Source organism: Dendrobates tinctorius, unplaced genomic scaffold (assembly GCF_039654945.1).
Source record: "Dendrobates tinctorius isolate UK_male_01 unplaced genomic scaffold, ASM3965494v1 ptg000156l, whole genome shotgun sequence".
NCBI classification, from domain to species: Eukaryota; Metazoa; Chordata; class Amphibia; order Anura; family Dendrobatidae; genus Dendrobates; species Dendrobates tinctorius.
In genome coordinates this window covers 4,464,838-4,479,014 of record NW_027361823.1, presented here as the reverse complement: position 1 = coordinate 4,479,014, position 14,177 = coordinate 4,464,838, and the positions used below count along the sequence as shown (strand labels likewise).

Genomic DNA, 14,177 nt, shown 5'->3' with positions numbered 1-14,177 from the left:
ATCGAGCAGTGGCTGGGCATCAGTGCACTTGTGTCGCCCCCAGGAGTACGGTCGCCACAATGGCATTACCTTCCTCCTAGGGAGTGTGATGTCATGCTTGGGAGCAACGAAGGATCTCTCTAGCAGGTTAACTGATTGGGAGGAGTTATTCCCACGAGTCATGACCCTCCAAACAGCATTCATGAAGGCAAAGTGTTTGTTTTACGTGGGCAGTATGGTTGCAAAGCTGAACCTTAAAGGAATGTCCAGAAGGGCACCACCAGGAGTGGAGCCTACGGCGTAATTTGACTCAACACGGGCAACCTCAACCATGCCAGCTACAGAACAGATGCACACATTGCAAGCTTAATTCCATTAACGAACGAGACTCCGTCATGCCCCGCGGTCCGAGTCTGGCTTACTAGAGGGACACGTGAGGCTCTGGCACATGAGATTGGCCAATAACTGGTGTGTCATGCCCTTACATGTCCGTGGCTGCATGTGCGCTACACTGAAAAGGCCAGCGTTTGTCGCTTACAGGTGCAGATAACCCGCTGAACAACGTTAGTGATGGGGATCATTGATTACAATTATTACTCGCGAACGATGATTTCCCAGTAAGTGCAGGTCAACCGCAGTTCCGGAATTAGGCCTAACCGTCATTCCTGAAAAAAATGAAAAACTTACGTGTGCAAACCACAGGTGCTGTAGCTTGCTTAACAGCTCGTCAGCCGTTCTCACGCCCAGTATGGGTTACACGTGATTGCACAAAGGTGAGAAAGGGTACCGTATCCCCGGATAACATGTATGGATAGCGTACACATTCAAAAGATATGTCTATACATCAGGAGGCAGGCTCAGACGGTGTAAGGCCCAGTATGGCTTGCAAGTGATTGCACAAAGGTGAGAAAGGGTACCGTATCCCCGGATAACATGTATGGATAGCGTACACATTCAAAAGATATGTCTATACATCAGGAGGCAGGCTCAGACGGTGTAAGGCCCAGTATGGCTTGCAAGTGATTGCACAAAGGTGAGAAAAGGTACCGTATCCCCGGATAACATGTATGGATAGCGTACACATTCAAAAGATATGTCTATACATCAGGAGGCAGGCTCAGACGGTGTAAGGCCCAGTATGGCTTGCAAGTGATTGCACAAAGGTGAGAAAGGGTACCGTATCCCCGGATAACATGTATGGATAGCGTACACATTCAAAAGATATGTCTATACATCAGGAGGCAGGCTCAGACGGTGTAAGGCCCAGTATGGCTTGCAAGTGATTGCACAAAGGTGAGAAAGGGTACCGTATCCCCGGATAACATGTATGGATAGCGTACACATTCAAAAGATATGTCTATACATCAGGAGGCAGGCTCAGACGGTGTCAGGCACAGTGTGGATTTGACGGCCCAGACTACACAGCGGAGGAGCAGGGAGAGGTAAAGATTGCAAATGCTGGGGCCCTGCCCAAGCAAGGGGGGCCCACTCGTGGGCGTCGGTACTGGCACTGGGCCCCTCATAGTACGGCGGTGTGTCTGACGGCGGGTGTGCACCACCACCGTCAGAGACACTTGATTGCACTATGAGGGACCCTGTGCCAGTGCCCGCGCCCAAGAGTCGGCCTACCCACCTGTCCAGGGCAACGGCACTCGCACGGTGTCGTGCGCTAGGTGGTGACCCCGGCCATGGGGGGGGGAGGCAGCACAGTTAGGGAGTTTTAGAAAGTGGCATATGTTGATGTTGGACATTCAGCTGATGCAAAAGGCGAAATAGGTCAAGTCCCAGGAAGAGGTGGACCAAAGCAAGCCATTTTTCTGTCACCCTATGTGTCATCAGGGGAAGGTGGGACAAAATCCTTGGAAACCCATGCATGGTTCATTTTAATGAAGGTTAGATCATCCACATTTTGGGTTGACAGACGGGTCCTTTTTTCTGTCAGGATTGATCCAGCTGCACTGAAGACTCTTTCCGATAGCACACTTGCAGCTGGGCAAGCGAGCTCATGTAAGGCATATTGTGCCAATTCAGGCCAGGTGTCCAGTTTAGCAGCCCAATAGTCAAAGGGGAATGACCTGTGTGGGAGAACATCGATATGGGAGGAAAAGTAGTTTGTAACCATAGTTGACAACTGCTGTCTCCTGTCACTTTCCATCGATGCTGTGTTACCAGTTGTGTGAGCGGTACTTGAAAAATCAGTCCACAACATTGTCATGAAACCCCTGTCTCCAACGCCACTTCTGCTGTGTGCACCATGAACACCTCTGCCAAGCTGCCCCCGGCCCGTACGGCTCGTGTGAGAACCATCACCGCTGCTGTGTGCTGGGAATGCCTCAAGCAACCGATTTACCAGAGTTGCTTGTTTATTAGCCAATATTAGGTCAAGGTTCTCCTGTGGCATGATGTTTTGTAATTTGCCTTTATAGCGTGGATCAAGGATGCTGGCCAACCAGTAGTCGTCATCGTTCATCATTTTGGCAATGCGGGGGTCCCTTTTTAGGATCCGCAAGGCATAATCTGACATGTGGGCCAATGTTCCCGGTGTCAATGATGCACTGCGAGTGCTGGTTGGAGGAGCACTTTCTGGCAAATCCACATCCCTCCAGTCACGCACAAACCCTGTACCAGACCTTGCCACGCCAACATTTTCACTTGCCCCACGAGATGCATCCTCCTCCCCTAAGTAATCATCCCCATCATCATCCTCCTCCTCCTCTTCTTCCTCCAACTCGTCCAGGAGAGGTCCCTGAGCAGACAATGGCTGAATGTCAAGGATTCCCTCCACCTCTTCCTCCTCGTCAACATTGGCTGCAGACGCCTGCTCCTTAAGGTGCGTCAAAGTTTGCATGAGCAGACGCATAAGTGGGATGCTCATGCTTAGGAGCCAGCCGTGTGCATTCCTCAAAACACTGAAGGACTTTACAGAGGTCTTTCAGCTTCGACCACTGCACACCTGTCAACTCCATGTCTGCTCTCAAAGTGCCTGGCCGTGTATCCTCCCACAAATGCATTATGGCCTGCCTCTGCTCGCTCCACCATGTGCAGGGTGGAGTTCCACCTTGTTGCAATGTCGATAATGAGGCGGTGGTTGGGAAGGTGGAGCAATCGCTGCAGCTTCTGCATACGAACGGAGTGTACAGGCGACCGGCGGATGTGCGCGCACAGTCTTCGCACCTTATGGAGCAGGGCTGTTAACTCCGGATTATTTTTGAGGAAGCACTGCACCACCAGGTTCAAGGTGTGAGCCAAGCAAGGTATGTGGCTGAGTTTTGAAAGGGCTATGGCTGCCACAAAATTACGGCCGTTATCACTAACTACCTTGCCTGCCTCAAGATGTACACTGCCCAGCCATGACTCAGTTTGTCGCTTCAAGTACTCGGCCAGCACCTCGGCGGTGTGTCTGTCGCCCAAACACATCATCTGCAACACAGCCTGCTGACGCTTTCCACTAGCTGCTCGATAGGGGGGACACCTCGTGTGCAACAGTGACAGCTGCAGATGGAGTGCTCGTACGACTGCGCTCTGGACGAGCTTTCGCTTCTGGAGGAGGAGGAAGGTGGAACGCCTACAGCCAACTGTTTCCTATACCGTGGGCTGGGCAGCTCTGTCCCACCACCGCTGTCCCCTGTGGACCCTGCATCCACCACATTAACCCAGTGCGCAGTGATGGACACGTAACGGCCCTGGCCATGCTGATTGGACCATGCATCAGTTGTGAGGTGCACCTTTCCAATCACTGACTGCTTGAGTGCATGGACAATGCGGTCTTTCACATGATGGTGGAGGGCTGGGATGGCTTTGCGAGAGAAGAAGTGGCGACTGGGTAGGTCATAGCGTGGTACTGCATAGGCCATGAGTTCGCGGAAAGCTGCGCTTTCCACCAACCGATAGGGCATCATCTCAAACGAGATTAGTTTGGCAATGTGGGCGTTCAAACCCAGTGTACGCGGATGAGAGACTGAGTACTTTCTTGATCTACTCATAGTGTCTGGGAGGGTGAGCTGGACTTGAGAGCTGCATATGGTAGAAGTAGCGGTGGACAGGGCGGACTGAGAGAGGGTTGATGATGGTGATGGAGTTGGTGTTCTTTCTGATGGCCTAGATTCAGTATTTCGTTGATATAACAGTGGGATTCCCTGACTGCTGTGGCCTTGCAACGACACCTCAACATTTGCTCCTGTGCTAACCGGTGGGCTTACAGTGGGGGAAACAATGTAGCGTTGCTGACTACCTTCTTTGTGATCAGTTGCACATGTGGCACTTGAGGTTTGGTGTTGTGTCCACGCTTGCAAGTGCATGCTGGTTAAATGTCTAAGCATGCAACTGGTATTCAAATTTTTCAGATTTTTCCCTCGGCTAAAGGTCTTTGCGCACTTCTTACAGATAACCTTGGCGTGATCATGAGGATTTTGTTCAAAAAAGTGCCACACTGCACTCTTCCTACTTTGGCAGACATTTTGCGGCCTAGCACGCTGTGATGTTTTGACCCTCTGGACAAGCTGTCCAGCAACTCTTTTGATTTTTGGAACCTGTCTTTGGAGTGCTCCGGGCCTGCCAGATAACAGCTGTTGCGATGTTGATGTCTGCTGTGGATGCTCCTCATCTGAGCTATTGGAAGCAGCACCCTCTTCCCCCAATGGATGCCAATCCTGGTCAACAACTGGGTCATCCATCACCTCCTCTTCAATGTCATGTGCACCTTCCTCTGTGTCACCGTGTATGGTGGTATAGTGTGCGGGAAGGGGCACCTGAGTCTCATCAGGGTCAGAATCTGGCTCTGTACACTGCGAGGACAATGTTTTGCTCTGAGTGAATGTACCAGCAGAATCATCTATCAGCGGCTGTGCATCAGTGCACTCCATGTCAGATTCATCTTGGCCTGGGTAATTCACCATTTCACTTGATAATCCAGGCATGGTATGTGAAAACAGCTCCATGGAGTAATCAGTAGTATGGCCTGCGTCATCCTTCAATCTTGGTTGTGGTGAAGGACACAAGGAAAGGTGTGGTTCATGAACATGAGCCTCCAATGACGACTCAGTGCTTTTACTTTTTACAACTTCAGAAGAGGAGGCGATAGAGCTGGAGGCTGAGTCAGCAATGTAAGACAAAACTTTTTCCTGATGCTCTGGCGTTAAAAGCGGTTTGCCAACTCCTAGAAAACTAAGCCTTCGAAGCCTTATGGAGCCAGACGATGACGCAGGCTCAACACCTCCTGCATTCGGTCCTATTTTGCTTTTGCCACTACCATCAGATCCACCACCAACACCATCATTACCAGCTGCCAACCCCCACCCAATTCCACGGCCTCTTCCACCAGCCTTCCTCATTTTTGGTAGAAATGTAGACAAAATCCTACAAACTATATAGTAATGTAAAACAAGGTACAAGGTGTCTATAGGACAGGGGAGATTTAGATTTTCTGCAGACACTTGTGGACACTGGACACTTGGATTGTGTGAGGCCCACTGAATATCACAGCGCTATGTCACAGGCTCGATGGCACAGGTGTGAAAAAAGTGACTACAGGATAAGGGAGATTTTGAATTTCTGCAGACACTTGTGGACACTGGACACTTGGATTGTGTGAGGCCCACTGAATATCACAGCGCTATGTCACAGGCTCGATGGCACAGGTGTGAAAAAAGTGACTACAGGATAAGGGAGATTTTGAATTTCTGGGGGATTTTGAATTTCTGCAGACACTTGTGGACACTGGACACTTGGATTGTGTGAGGCCCACTGAATATCACAGTGCTATGTCACAGGCTCGATGGCACAGGTGTGAAAAAAGTGACTACAGGATAAGGGAGATTTTGAATTTCTGCAGACACTTGTGGACACTGGACACTTGGATTGTGTGAGGCCCACTGAATATCATAGTGCTATGTCACAGGCTCGATGGCACAGGTGTGAAAAAAGTGACTACAGGATAAGGGAGATTTTGAATTTCTGCAGACACTTGTGGACACTGGACACTTGGATTGTGTGAGGCCCACTGAATATCATAGTGCTATGTCACAGGCTCGATGGCACAGGTGTGAAAAAAGTGACTACAGGATAAGGGAGATTTTGAATTTCTGCAGACACTTGTGGACACTGGACACTTGGATTGTGTGAGGCCCACTGAATATCAGAGCGCTATGTCACAGGCTCGATGGCACAGGTGTGAAAAATGTGAATTGTAGAATTGGGCAGAATAGGAATCTCCCTAGAGTGTAGGTCTGTAAGAACGGAACAAGTCCTCCACAGTGACACAGCTTCACTGTGGCTGTGATAACAGCCGTTACACGGTACTGTGTGAGGAGCGTACACCGCTGTATGGTGTGAATAAATGCACGCTCAGTACCTTAGCAGGACAAAAAAAAATTGGGATTGCTTTTAAAAAAGCAGTTTGCAGAGCAGTGGGGAAACAGCAATGCAGCTGTCAGGAAGCCTTAGAAGGCAGCCTAACAACCAACACCGCTGATCCACCACAATATAGCCTCCCCTTGCACTGCACACACAGTGACTGGTGTGTTGCACAGGCAAAATCGCTAGCAGCAGAAGCAGTTTTTTTGTCTTCTTCCCTGCCTAACGCTCTCCCTACAGAATCAGCAACCTCTCCCTATGCTAAGATCGGCAGAAGTAAGATGGCGGTCGGCGTGCACGCCCTTTTATAACCCCTGTGACGCCCACCAAAGCAAGCCAATCACTTGCATGCCCTTCTGAAAGATGGTGGCGACCCCTGCCTATGTCATCACGTTGCCCACAGTGTTCGTGGATCCTGATTGGCTGAAAAAGAGCGCTAAACAAACTTTTGAAACGCGACTTTGGCGCGTAAGTCGCCGACCTCATGGCCGACCTCATCCTAGGGTCGGGTTTCGTTTCATGAAACCCGACTTTGCCAAAAGTCGGCGACTTTTGAAATTGTTCGACCCGTTTTGCTCAACTCTAACTAGTACTATAATATGGAAGAAAAAAAAAAACACCTTGAGGGCTTTGCTAGATACCCAGATGAAATGTCAGTGTTGCAGAGCAAATGGAAGGCTCGGCTGTAAAGTAAAATATCCTTTATTTAGAGTTCCAATAATTCATTTTCCCTTTTTCAGAATGTTCTTTCATCAATGTACTGTCTAATGAACATGAACTACTCCCTGAAATGTGTCAATCTCCAAAAAATGTTTTACTGCACAGCCGTTTTTTCAATAGATTTTCCTTCTGCTTTACAACTCTGACATCTTATCTGAGCATCCTCCAGCACTCTCAAAGATTTTTCTCCATATCTGGAAACGGGAACTACAATTACGGTACATAGAGAAAGAATGTTGCCATCATAGAGACTTACTCCATTGAAAGAAAACAATATCCCTCAACAAAACAAAAAACATAGTGGAGGGGAGTATAGAGGCTTATTACACACAAGTAGCATTGGAAAGTGTCTGTGTGTAAGGAATTGATGTAAACAGAGCAGGCCGCACAAGTATATAAGTAGTCAGGCTAAATCTATTGTGGGACACAGCTCCTTTTATGGTGACCACTAAAAGGACCCTTGCCAGGCACTGTGGATATTTGCTGAAATGCACTGTGAAGGAGGTGCTGCTGAGGTGTTTGCCAGCAGAATGTCACAGGTACAAAATGTCACCAGTTTTAGCTAATTGCTGTTTTTTCCTAACCATCTACTGTCATGTCAGACTAACTTAATTTCCTTCTATGACGGTATCACTGATTGGGTGGATCAAGGAAATGCTGTAGATATAGTATATCTTGACTTCAGCAAAGCATTTGACAAAGTCTCTCATACAATCCTTATTGAAAAAATGACTAAGTATGGAATGGACAAGGCAACTGTTAGGTGGATTCATAACTGGCTTAGTGATCGGACCCAAAGAGTGGTCGTAAATGGCTGCACATCCAGTTGGAAGAATGTCTCAAGTGGGGTACCACAGGGCTCTGTCCTGGGCCCTGTATTGTTCAACATCTTTATCAACGATTTAGATGAAGGAATTGAGGGTAAACTGATTAAATTTGCTGATGACACAAAGCTAGGAGGGATAGCTAATACTAGAGAAGAGAGAGAGAGGATTCAAAAAGATTTAAATAAACTGGAGAAGTGGGCAGCAACTAACAGAATGGTTTTTAACAGGGAGAAATGCAAAGTACTACATCTGGGCAATAAAAATGAAAAAAGCATATACAGAATGGGAGGAATAGGGCTAAGTGACAGCACATGTGAAAAAGACTTGGGTATACTAATAGATCACAGACTGAATATGAGTCAACAGTGTGATGCAGCAGCAAAAAAGGCAAATGCAATTCTAGGATGTATTAACAGAAGCATACAGTCTAGATCACGTGAAGTCATTATTTCCCTCTACTCCTCTTTGGTCAGACCTCATCTGGAATATTGTGTCCAGTTTTGGGCACCACATTTTAAAAAAGACATCAACAAACTGGAGCAAGTTCAGAAAAGAGCGACCAGAATGGTGACCGGTCTGCAAACCCTGTCTTATGAGGAAAGGTTGCAGGATTTGGGAATGTTTAGTTTGCAAAAGAGAAGACTGAGAGGAGACTTAATAGCTGTCTACAAATATCTAAAGGGCTGTCACATTGTAGAAGGATCAACTTTATTCTCATTTGCACAAGGAAAGACTAGAAGCAATGGGATGAAACTGAATGGGAGGAGACACAGATTAGATATTAGAAAAAACTTTTTGACAGTTAGAGTGATCAATGAGTGGAACAGGCTGCCACGAGAAGTTGTGAGTTCTCCTTCAATGGAAGTCTTCAAACAGAGGCTGGACAGACATCTGACTGGGATGATTTAGCGAATCCTGCTTTGAGCAGGGGGTTGGACCAGATGGCCCAGGAGGTCCCTTCCAACTCTACGATTCTATGATTCTATGATTCTGTTGCTCAAAGAAGCTGTAACCATGAAGCTCATTGCATCCAAGTGAGTAAAATCCACTTGAGCTGTTGGTGTCTTTCTGCATTCCTTTCACAACTGAGTAGGGAAACAAATCTGTCCAACAAAGGTCATGTTGTTTAAAGGGGCACATTAAACCGCCCAGTCCACCACTTAACAGCTGTTCAAATGTATTCATCAATCTTGTTTCATTATTTCCAAACCAAATATTTTATACTATGCATTGTTTCCTTTAATTAACTTGAATTTAAATAATGGCATGCTGTATGCAAACATATCGATTTAGTATGTGCATGATTTTTTAAATAAGAATTCTATATTAATACTCTGACAAAGTTGTCTAGTAAGGCTTTTATTATAATTCCACATCAGTTGTTTGTTATAACAGGTCTTGATTTTATAATTTTAATTACATTTCCTCTTGCAATCATGCTTATACGTACATTTTAGTCTACATATTTTTTGAAATTTTGTCTAAAATGTATACAGTAGTGATTAATACAGTAGGCGCACAAACAGTACCATGTGCAGAGTAATCAGATCAGTATTTCAGAACCCAGGAACATCTAGTTTTGTCCTAAATGGTTTATTCCAGGATTGAAGCTATATTGTTATCCTTTTATATGTTGTTTATTTTTACATATAGCAATTGTGTAACTACACCACAGCAGTAATATTAGCGTCTGAACCTAGACAGAGGACATACATCTACTGCAAGAGACAGCAACAGCTAAGTATGAGATGGACAACAGTACTGGAGTGATGTGGCCAACTTTCAGTAAATGAAAAAAGTAGTAATATTTGTTAAAGGGCATCTGTCACCAAGTTTCTGCCGCTTAGTCTGAAAGCAGAATAATGTAGAGGCAGAGACCCTGATTCCAGTCATGTATCTCTTACTGGGCTGCCTCGTGTAGTTTTGTTAATTTCCTGCTGATAAAACAGTGATTTTATCAGAGGACTAGTAAATCTGCTGCCATGTAGTCAACCATATTCATAAGCTCTACATAACCCCGCCCCCACCACTGATTGGCAGCTCTGTGTACACTACATGGACAGAAAGCTGCCAATCAGTGGTGTGGGCGGGGTTATACAGAGCTCAGTATTAGAGAACTGCTAGATCTGCAGCAGATGAAATAGTGATTCTGTCAAAACTACACTAAGCAGCCCAGTAAGTGATACATCGCTGGAATCGGGGTCTCTGGCCCTACATCATGCTTCACTAAGATGTGGTAGCAAAAACCTAGTAACAGATTTCCTTTAAGAAATAACTAAGTTTCATGTTTTGATAAATCTCTCCCATAAAATTAGCCAACATAAAAAGTTGAGTAAGTTTATATATATACAGCACTATTAGAGATGAGCAGATCGCTTTGTGCAACCATAGCCCAGGTCAGTTTTCTCTCATCCTTGACTAGGGGCAGCAGGAATTTCCTTACCCTCTGAAATCCCAGGCTCTGCTTATGATTAGTTTATGATTAGCCAGGCTGGCAAATCAAAATTTTCAAGAAATTGACCACTCTTGTCCACGGCCAGAGAATACTGAGGTAGACCGGGGTTGCCCAATGCGATCCGCTCCTCTTTGATTGGTATACTTTTATATGGTCACGAGAAATCATCTACAGTATTGATAATGGGAGCCAGGCATAATTAGCCCACAGGCAGGATAGCTGGAAGTTTCTTAGGTTACTTGAGCTGACAGCTATCGCTCCCAAATCTACCGTTATTATGCACACTAATGTTGCATATATATCCCATATAATAAATTTTGGGGCAACGATAATATGTTGGCCAGATTTGGTTTCAGTAGGACACACACCTCAAAGGGGTCGCCTACCCCTACTTTTGTATATTTAGAAACAAGGTCTAGTGTAGTGTACAGAAAATAAGCTATTGGCCAGATCCTCCGTGCCGGACTCTTCAATTCCTTTTCCGTGGAACCAATGTATTATTGTTGGTACCAGTGATTGGCTGCACTGATGCCCCCACTGGAAGAAGAAGCAATGAGACCAACAGGGAACCTGATCAGACCCACAGAGAAGCAGGGGGGATTAGTGGGCACATCTTTTTTCTTTTCTTTACATTGCCCTGTTCTTCCAGTTATAAAAAAAAAAAAAAAAATAGATGGACAACTCCTTAATGACTGTTTACAGCTGTACCTTGGCTTGTCGTTTTAAGAGAAGCCATAATGCTCTGCCAGGTCCAGTACATGATGACGATCAGCTGCGCCAGGCGGTCACCTTGGACTAAGTCTCCGTTCACATGTTCAGTATTTGGCCAGTATTTTACATCAGAATTTGTAAGCCAAAACCAGGAGTGGGACAATCATAGGAAAAGTATAATAGTAACACGTCACCACTTCTGCATTTATCGCCCACTCCGGGTTTTGGCTTATAAATACTGAACGTGGGCTAAGAAAGAGTCTGGAGACTTTAATTGAGGCATCCATCCTTTTAATAATAAAAAATGGCACCGCATACTACCACATTTGTACTAATAAGTTAGGAAATATCTTGCATGTACGGCCAATTATTACTAAACCCAACTACCAGTACCTACTTTTTGTCTTCAGCTAATTTTCATGATAATGAGGATGGTTGTGAATCAAATAAAAATAAAAACTCCCCAGTAAAATCCAAGTCATATGTCTGAGTTTCATATACGTGTGCCATGTTTTTTTTTTTTTTTTTTTTTTAACCAATAGCATACTATTGCAGACCATCTGTCCACTACAAAAAACAGACATGTTCTATTTTGTGGACCACTTTCATCCATTGAAGTGAATAAGTCTGCAAAAAAAAAAAAAAAACAGTATATGGATGCCATCCAAGTCACATCCATGTGCTGTCTCCTTTTCAGTGACTGGTTGCCAGGGGACTTTTGGAAAAGCTTGTGACATACTGTATAACAAGCAGGCGGTTGGTGTTTTTTTATTTTTTTGCATATGATAAAAAACTGGTGTGTATTTGGCCTTATTCTGCAGAAGGAAGAATAATTATGTATTTCATTAGAAGATGGAAGCGAATGTTTTATTTTCCTAGTTAAAAGCTCCAGATACATTTACTTCTATCCACAACTCTGAACAGAGAAATACTGTACATTAGATTAGGAGAATTATTTTCTTTTTTCTCAAATGGAGAGGTAACAGGTGAAAGGCACATCTTAGGAAACACTAAGTGAAATTCAAAGAATTCTGTGAGCCATTCATATGTGGATGGATAGCATTACTGTTCCTGTGTGATGGTTCTGTGATGTTCCTGGGTTTATACTCCGATTCCCAGCCTTCCTTGCTTGGATGAACTTCTTCCCAGCTTAACTGTTTCTCCTTTAAAAAAAAAAAAAAAAATAAATAAATTAAATTGTTCTACTGTATATTTTAGGGTAAAAAAAGGCTGATAGAAATAAATAGAGGTAAAACTGCAGTTTCCCCACTAATTATTCAGTTTAGGATTTGTGTAAGGCAATGTCTATACGTTCGTGCAGACGCCTAGTAATAAATTCAGTAAGATGTTATTTCTATACTCATATCGAGATTCATTTGTATCTTATGCATACATCCATAAGGGGATGGGTAGGCGAATATTCCAATATCTGTTGATTAAAATATACTTTTGTTCATGGCACAACAACTTTAATTACAAACAGTGAGATTTTGGAGAGTTTTTGATGTTGCAGGTTTTCTGCACCATTTCTGCACCTTTTATGTAAATTTGGTTACTTGCGTTTTTTTTCATTGTGTTTTTTTTAATGAGTTTTTATCGTATTTTTGACACTGCGATTTGTCTGTTGATACGTCATGTTTTAAATAAAGCTGCTTTTTTATGCTTCCTGGTATTTGACTTTGACAAAACTATTGATACAGTCATGTGGGGATTATGTGTTTTTAATGTGTTTCCACCATGAAAACGTACTAAAATGTGTGTTTTTACTTGCAGTCTATGGGGAAGAGCCAAATAAAAAAACTCAGTGTACCTGCAACAGAAATTGACATGGCGTGGATTTGAAACCTGCACCGCAGATCAGTTTAAACTGAGTAGAAAAAGCACAGTGGGCATGAGGTTTCTTTAAATCCCATCCACTTTTCTGGAACAGTAAGATGCTGTATTTTTAACATAGTGAACATACATCTACTGAAGCCCTAGTTCTGCCTTTCATTTCCCCCATAAAGTATGATGTTAACAAAAGTTCCCCCAAACAAAGTATGATAATCACACAATGAATTCCTACACAGTACCCTCCACAAGCACAGCATGACCCTACTGTACAAACCTGGCAAAGTATGGTGACTAGAGTTGAGCGAAACAGGTCGAACAATTTCAAAAGTCGCCGACTTTTGGCAAAGTCGGGTTTCATGAAACAAAACCCGACCCTAGGATGAGGTCGGCCATGAGGTCGGCGACTTACGCGCCAAAGTCGCGTTTCAAAAGTTTGTTTAGCGCTCTTTTTCAGCCAATCAGGATCCACGGACACTGTTGGCAACGTGATAACATAGGCAGGGGTCGCCACCATCTTTCAGAAGGGCATGCAAGTGATTGGCTTGCTTTGGTGGGCGTCACAGGGGTTATAAAAGGGCGTGCACGCCGACCGCCATCTTACTTCTGCCGATCTTAGCATAGGGAGAGGTTGCTGATTCTGTAGGGAGAGCGTTAGGCAGGGAAGAAGACAAAAAAACTGCTTCTGCTGCTAGCAATTTTGCCTGTGCAACACACCAGTCACTGTGTGTGCAGTGCAAGGGGAGGCTATATTGTGGTGGATCAGCGGTGTTGGTTGTTAGGCTGCCTTCTAAGGCTTCCTGACAGCTGCATTGCTGTTTCCCCACTGCTCTGCAAAATAAGCAATCCCAATTTTTTTTTGTCCTGCTAAGGTACTGAGCGTGCATTTATTCACACCATACAGCGGTGTACGCTCCTCACACAGTACCGTGTAACGGCTGTTATCACAGCCACAGTGAAGCTATCTGTGTGTCACTGTGGAGGACTTGTTCCGTTCTTACAGACCTACACTCTAGGGAGATTCCTATTCTGCCCAATTCTACAATTCACTTTTTTCACACCTGTGCCATCGAGCCTGTGACATAGCGCTCTGATATTCAGTGGGCCTCACACAATCCAAAAGTGTCCAGTGTCCACAAGTGTCTGCAGAAATTCAAAATCTCCCTTATCCTGTAGTCACTTTTTTCACACCTGCTGCATCGAGCCTGTGACATAGCGCTGTGATATTCATTGGGCCTCACACAATCCAAGTGTCCAGTGTCTGCAGAAATTCAAAATCTCCCTTATCCTGTAGTCACTTTTTT

At 44.8% G+C, this 14,177-nt stretch overlaps 1 protein-coding gene across 3 annotated transcripts in view; it reads right to left on the bottom strand.

Annotated features, from left to right (window-relative positions):
- Nucleotides 1–9,236: 9,236 nt before the first annotated feature.
- Nucleotides 9,237–14,177, bottom strand: part of PKD2L1 (polycystin 2 like 1, transient receptor potential cation channel) — a 201,832-nt gene continuing 196,891 nt past the window's right edge. For all 3 annotated transcript variants that reach the window (XM_073548142.1, XM_073548143.1, XM_073548141.1), the window contains exon 15: nucleotides 9,237–12,206. In XM_073548142.1, coding sequence (XP_073404243.1) covers nucleotides 12,054–12,206 — 153 coding nt within the window. In that variant the 3' untranslated portion in view covers nucleotides 9,237–12,053. The remainder of the gene's footprint in view (nucleotides 12,207–14,177) is intronic.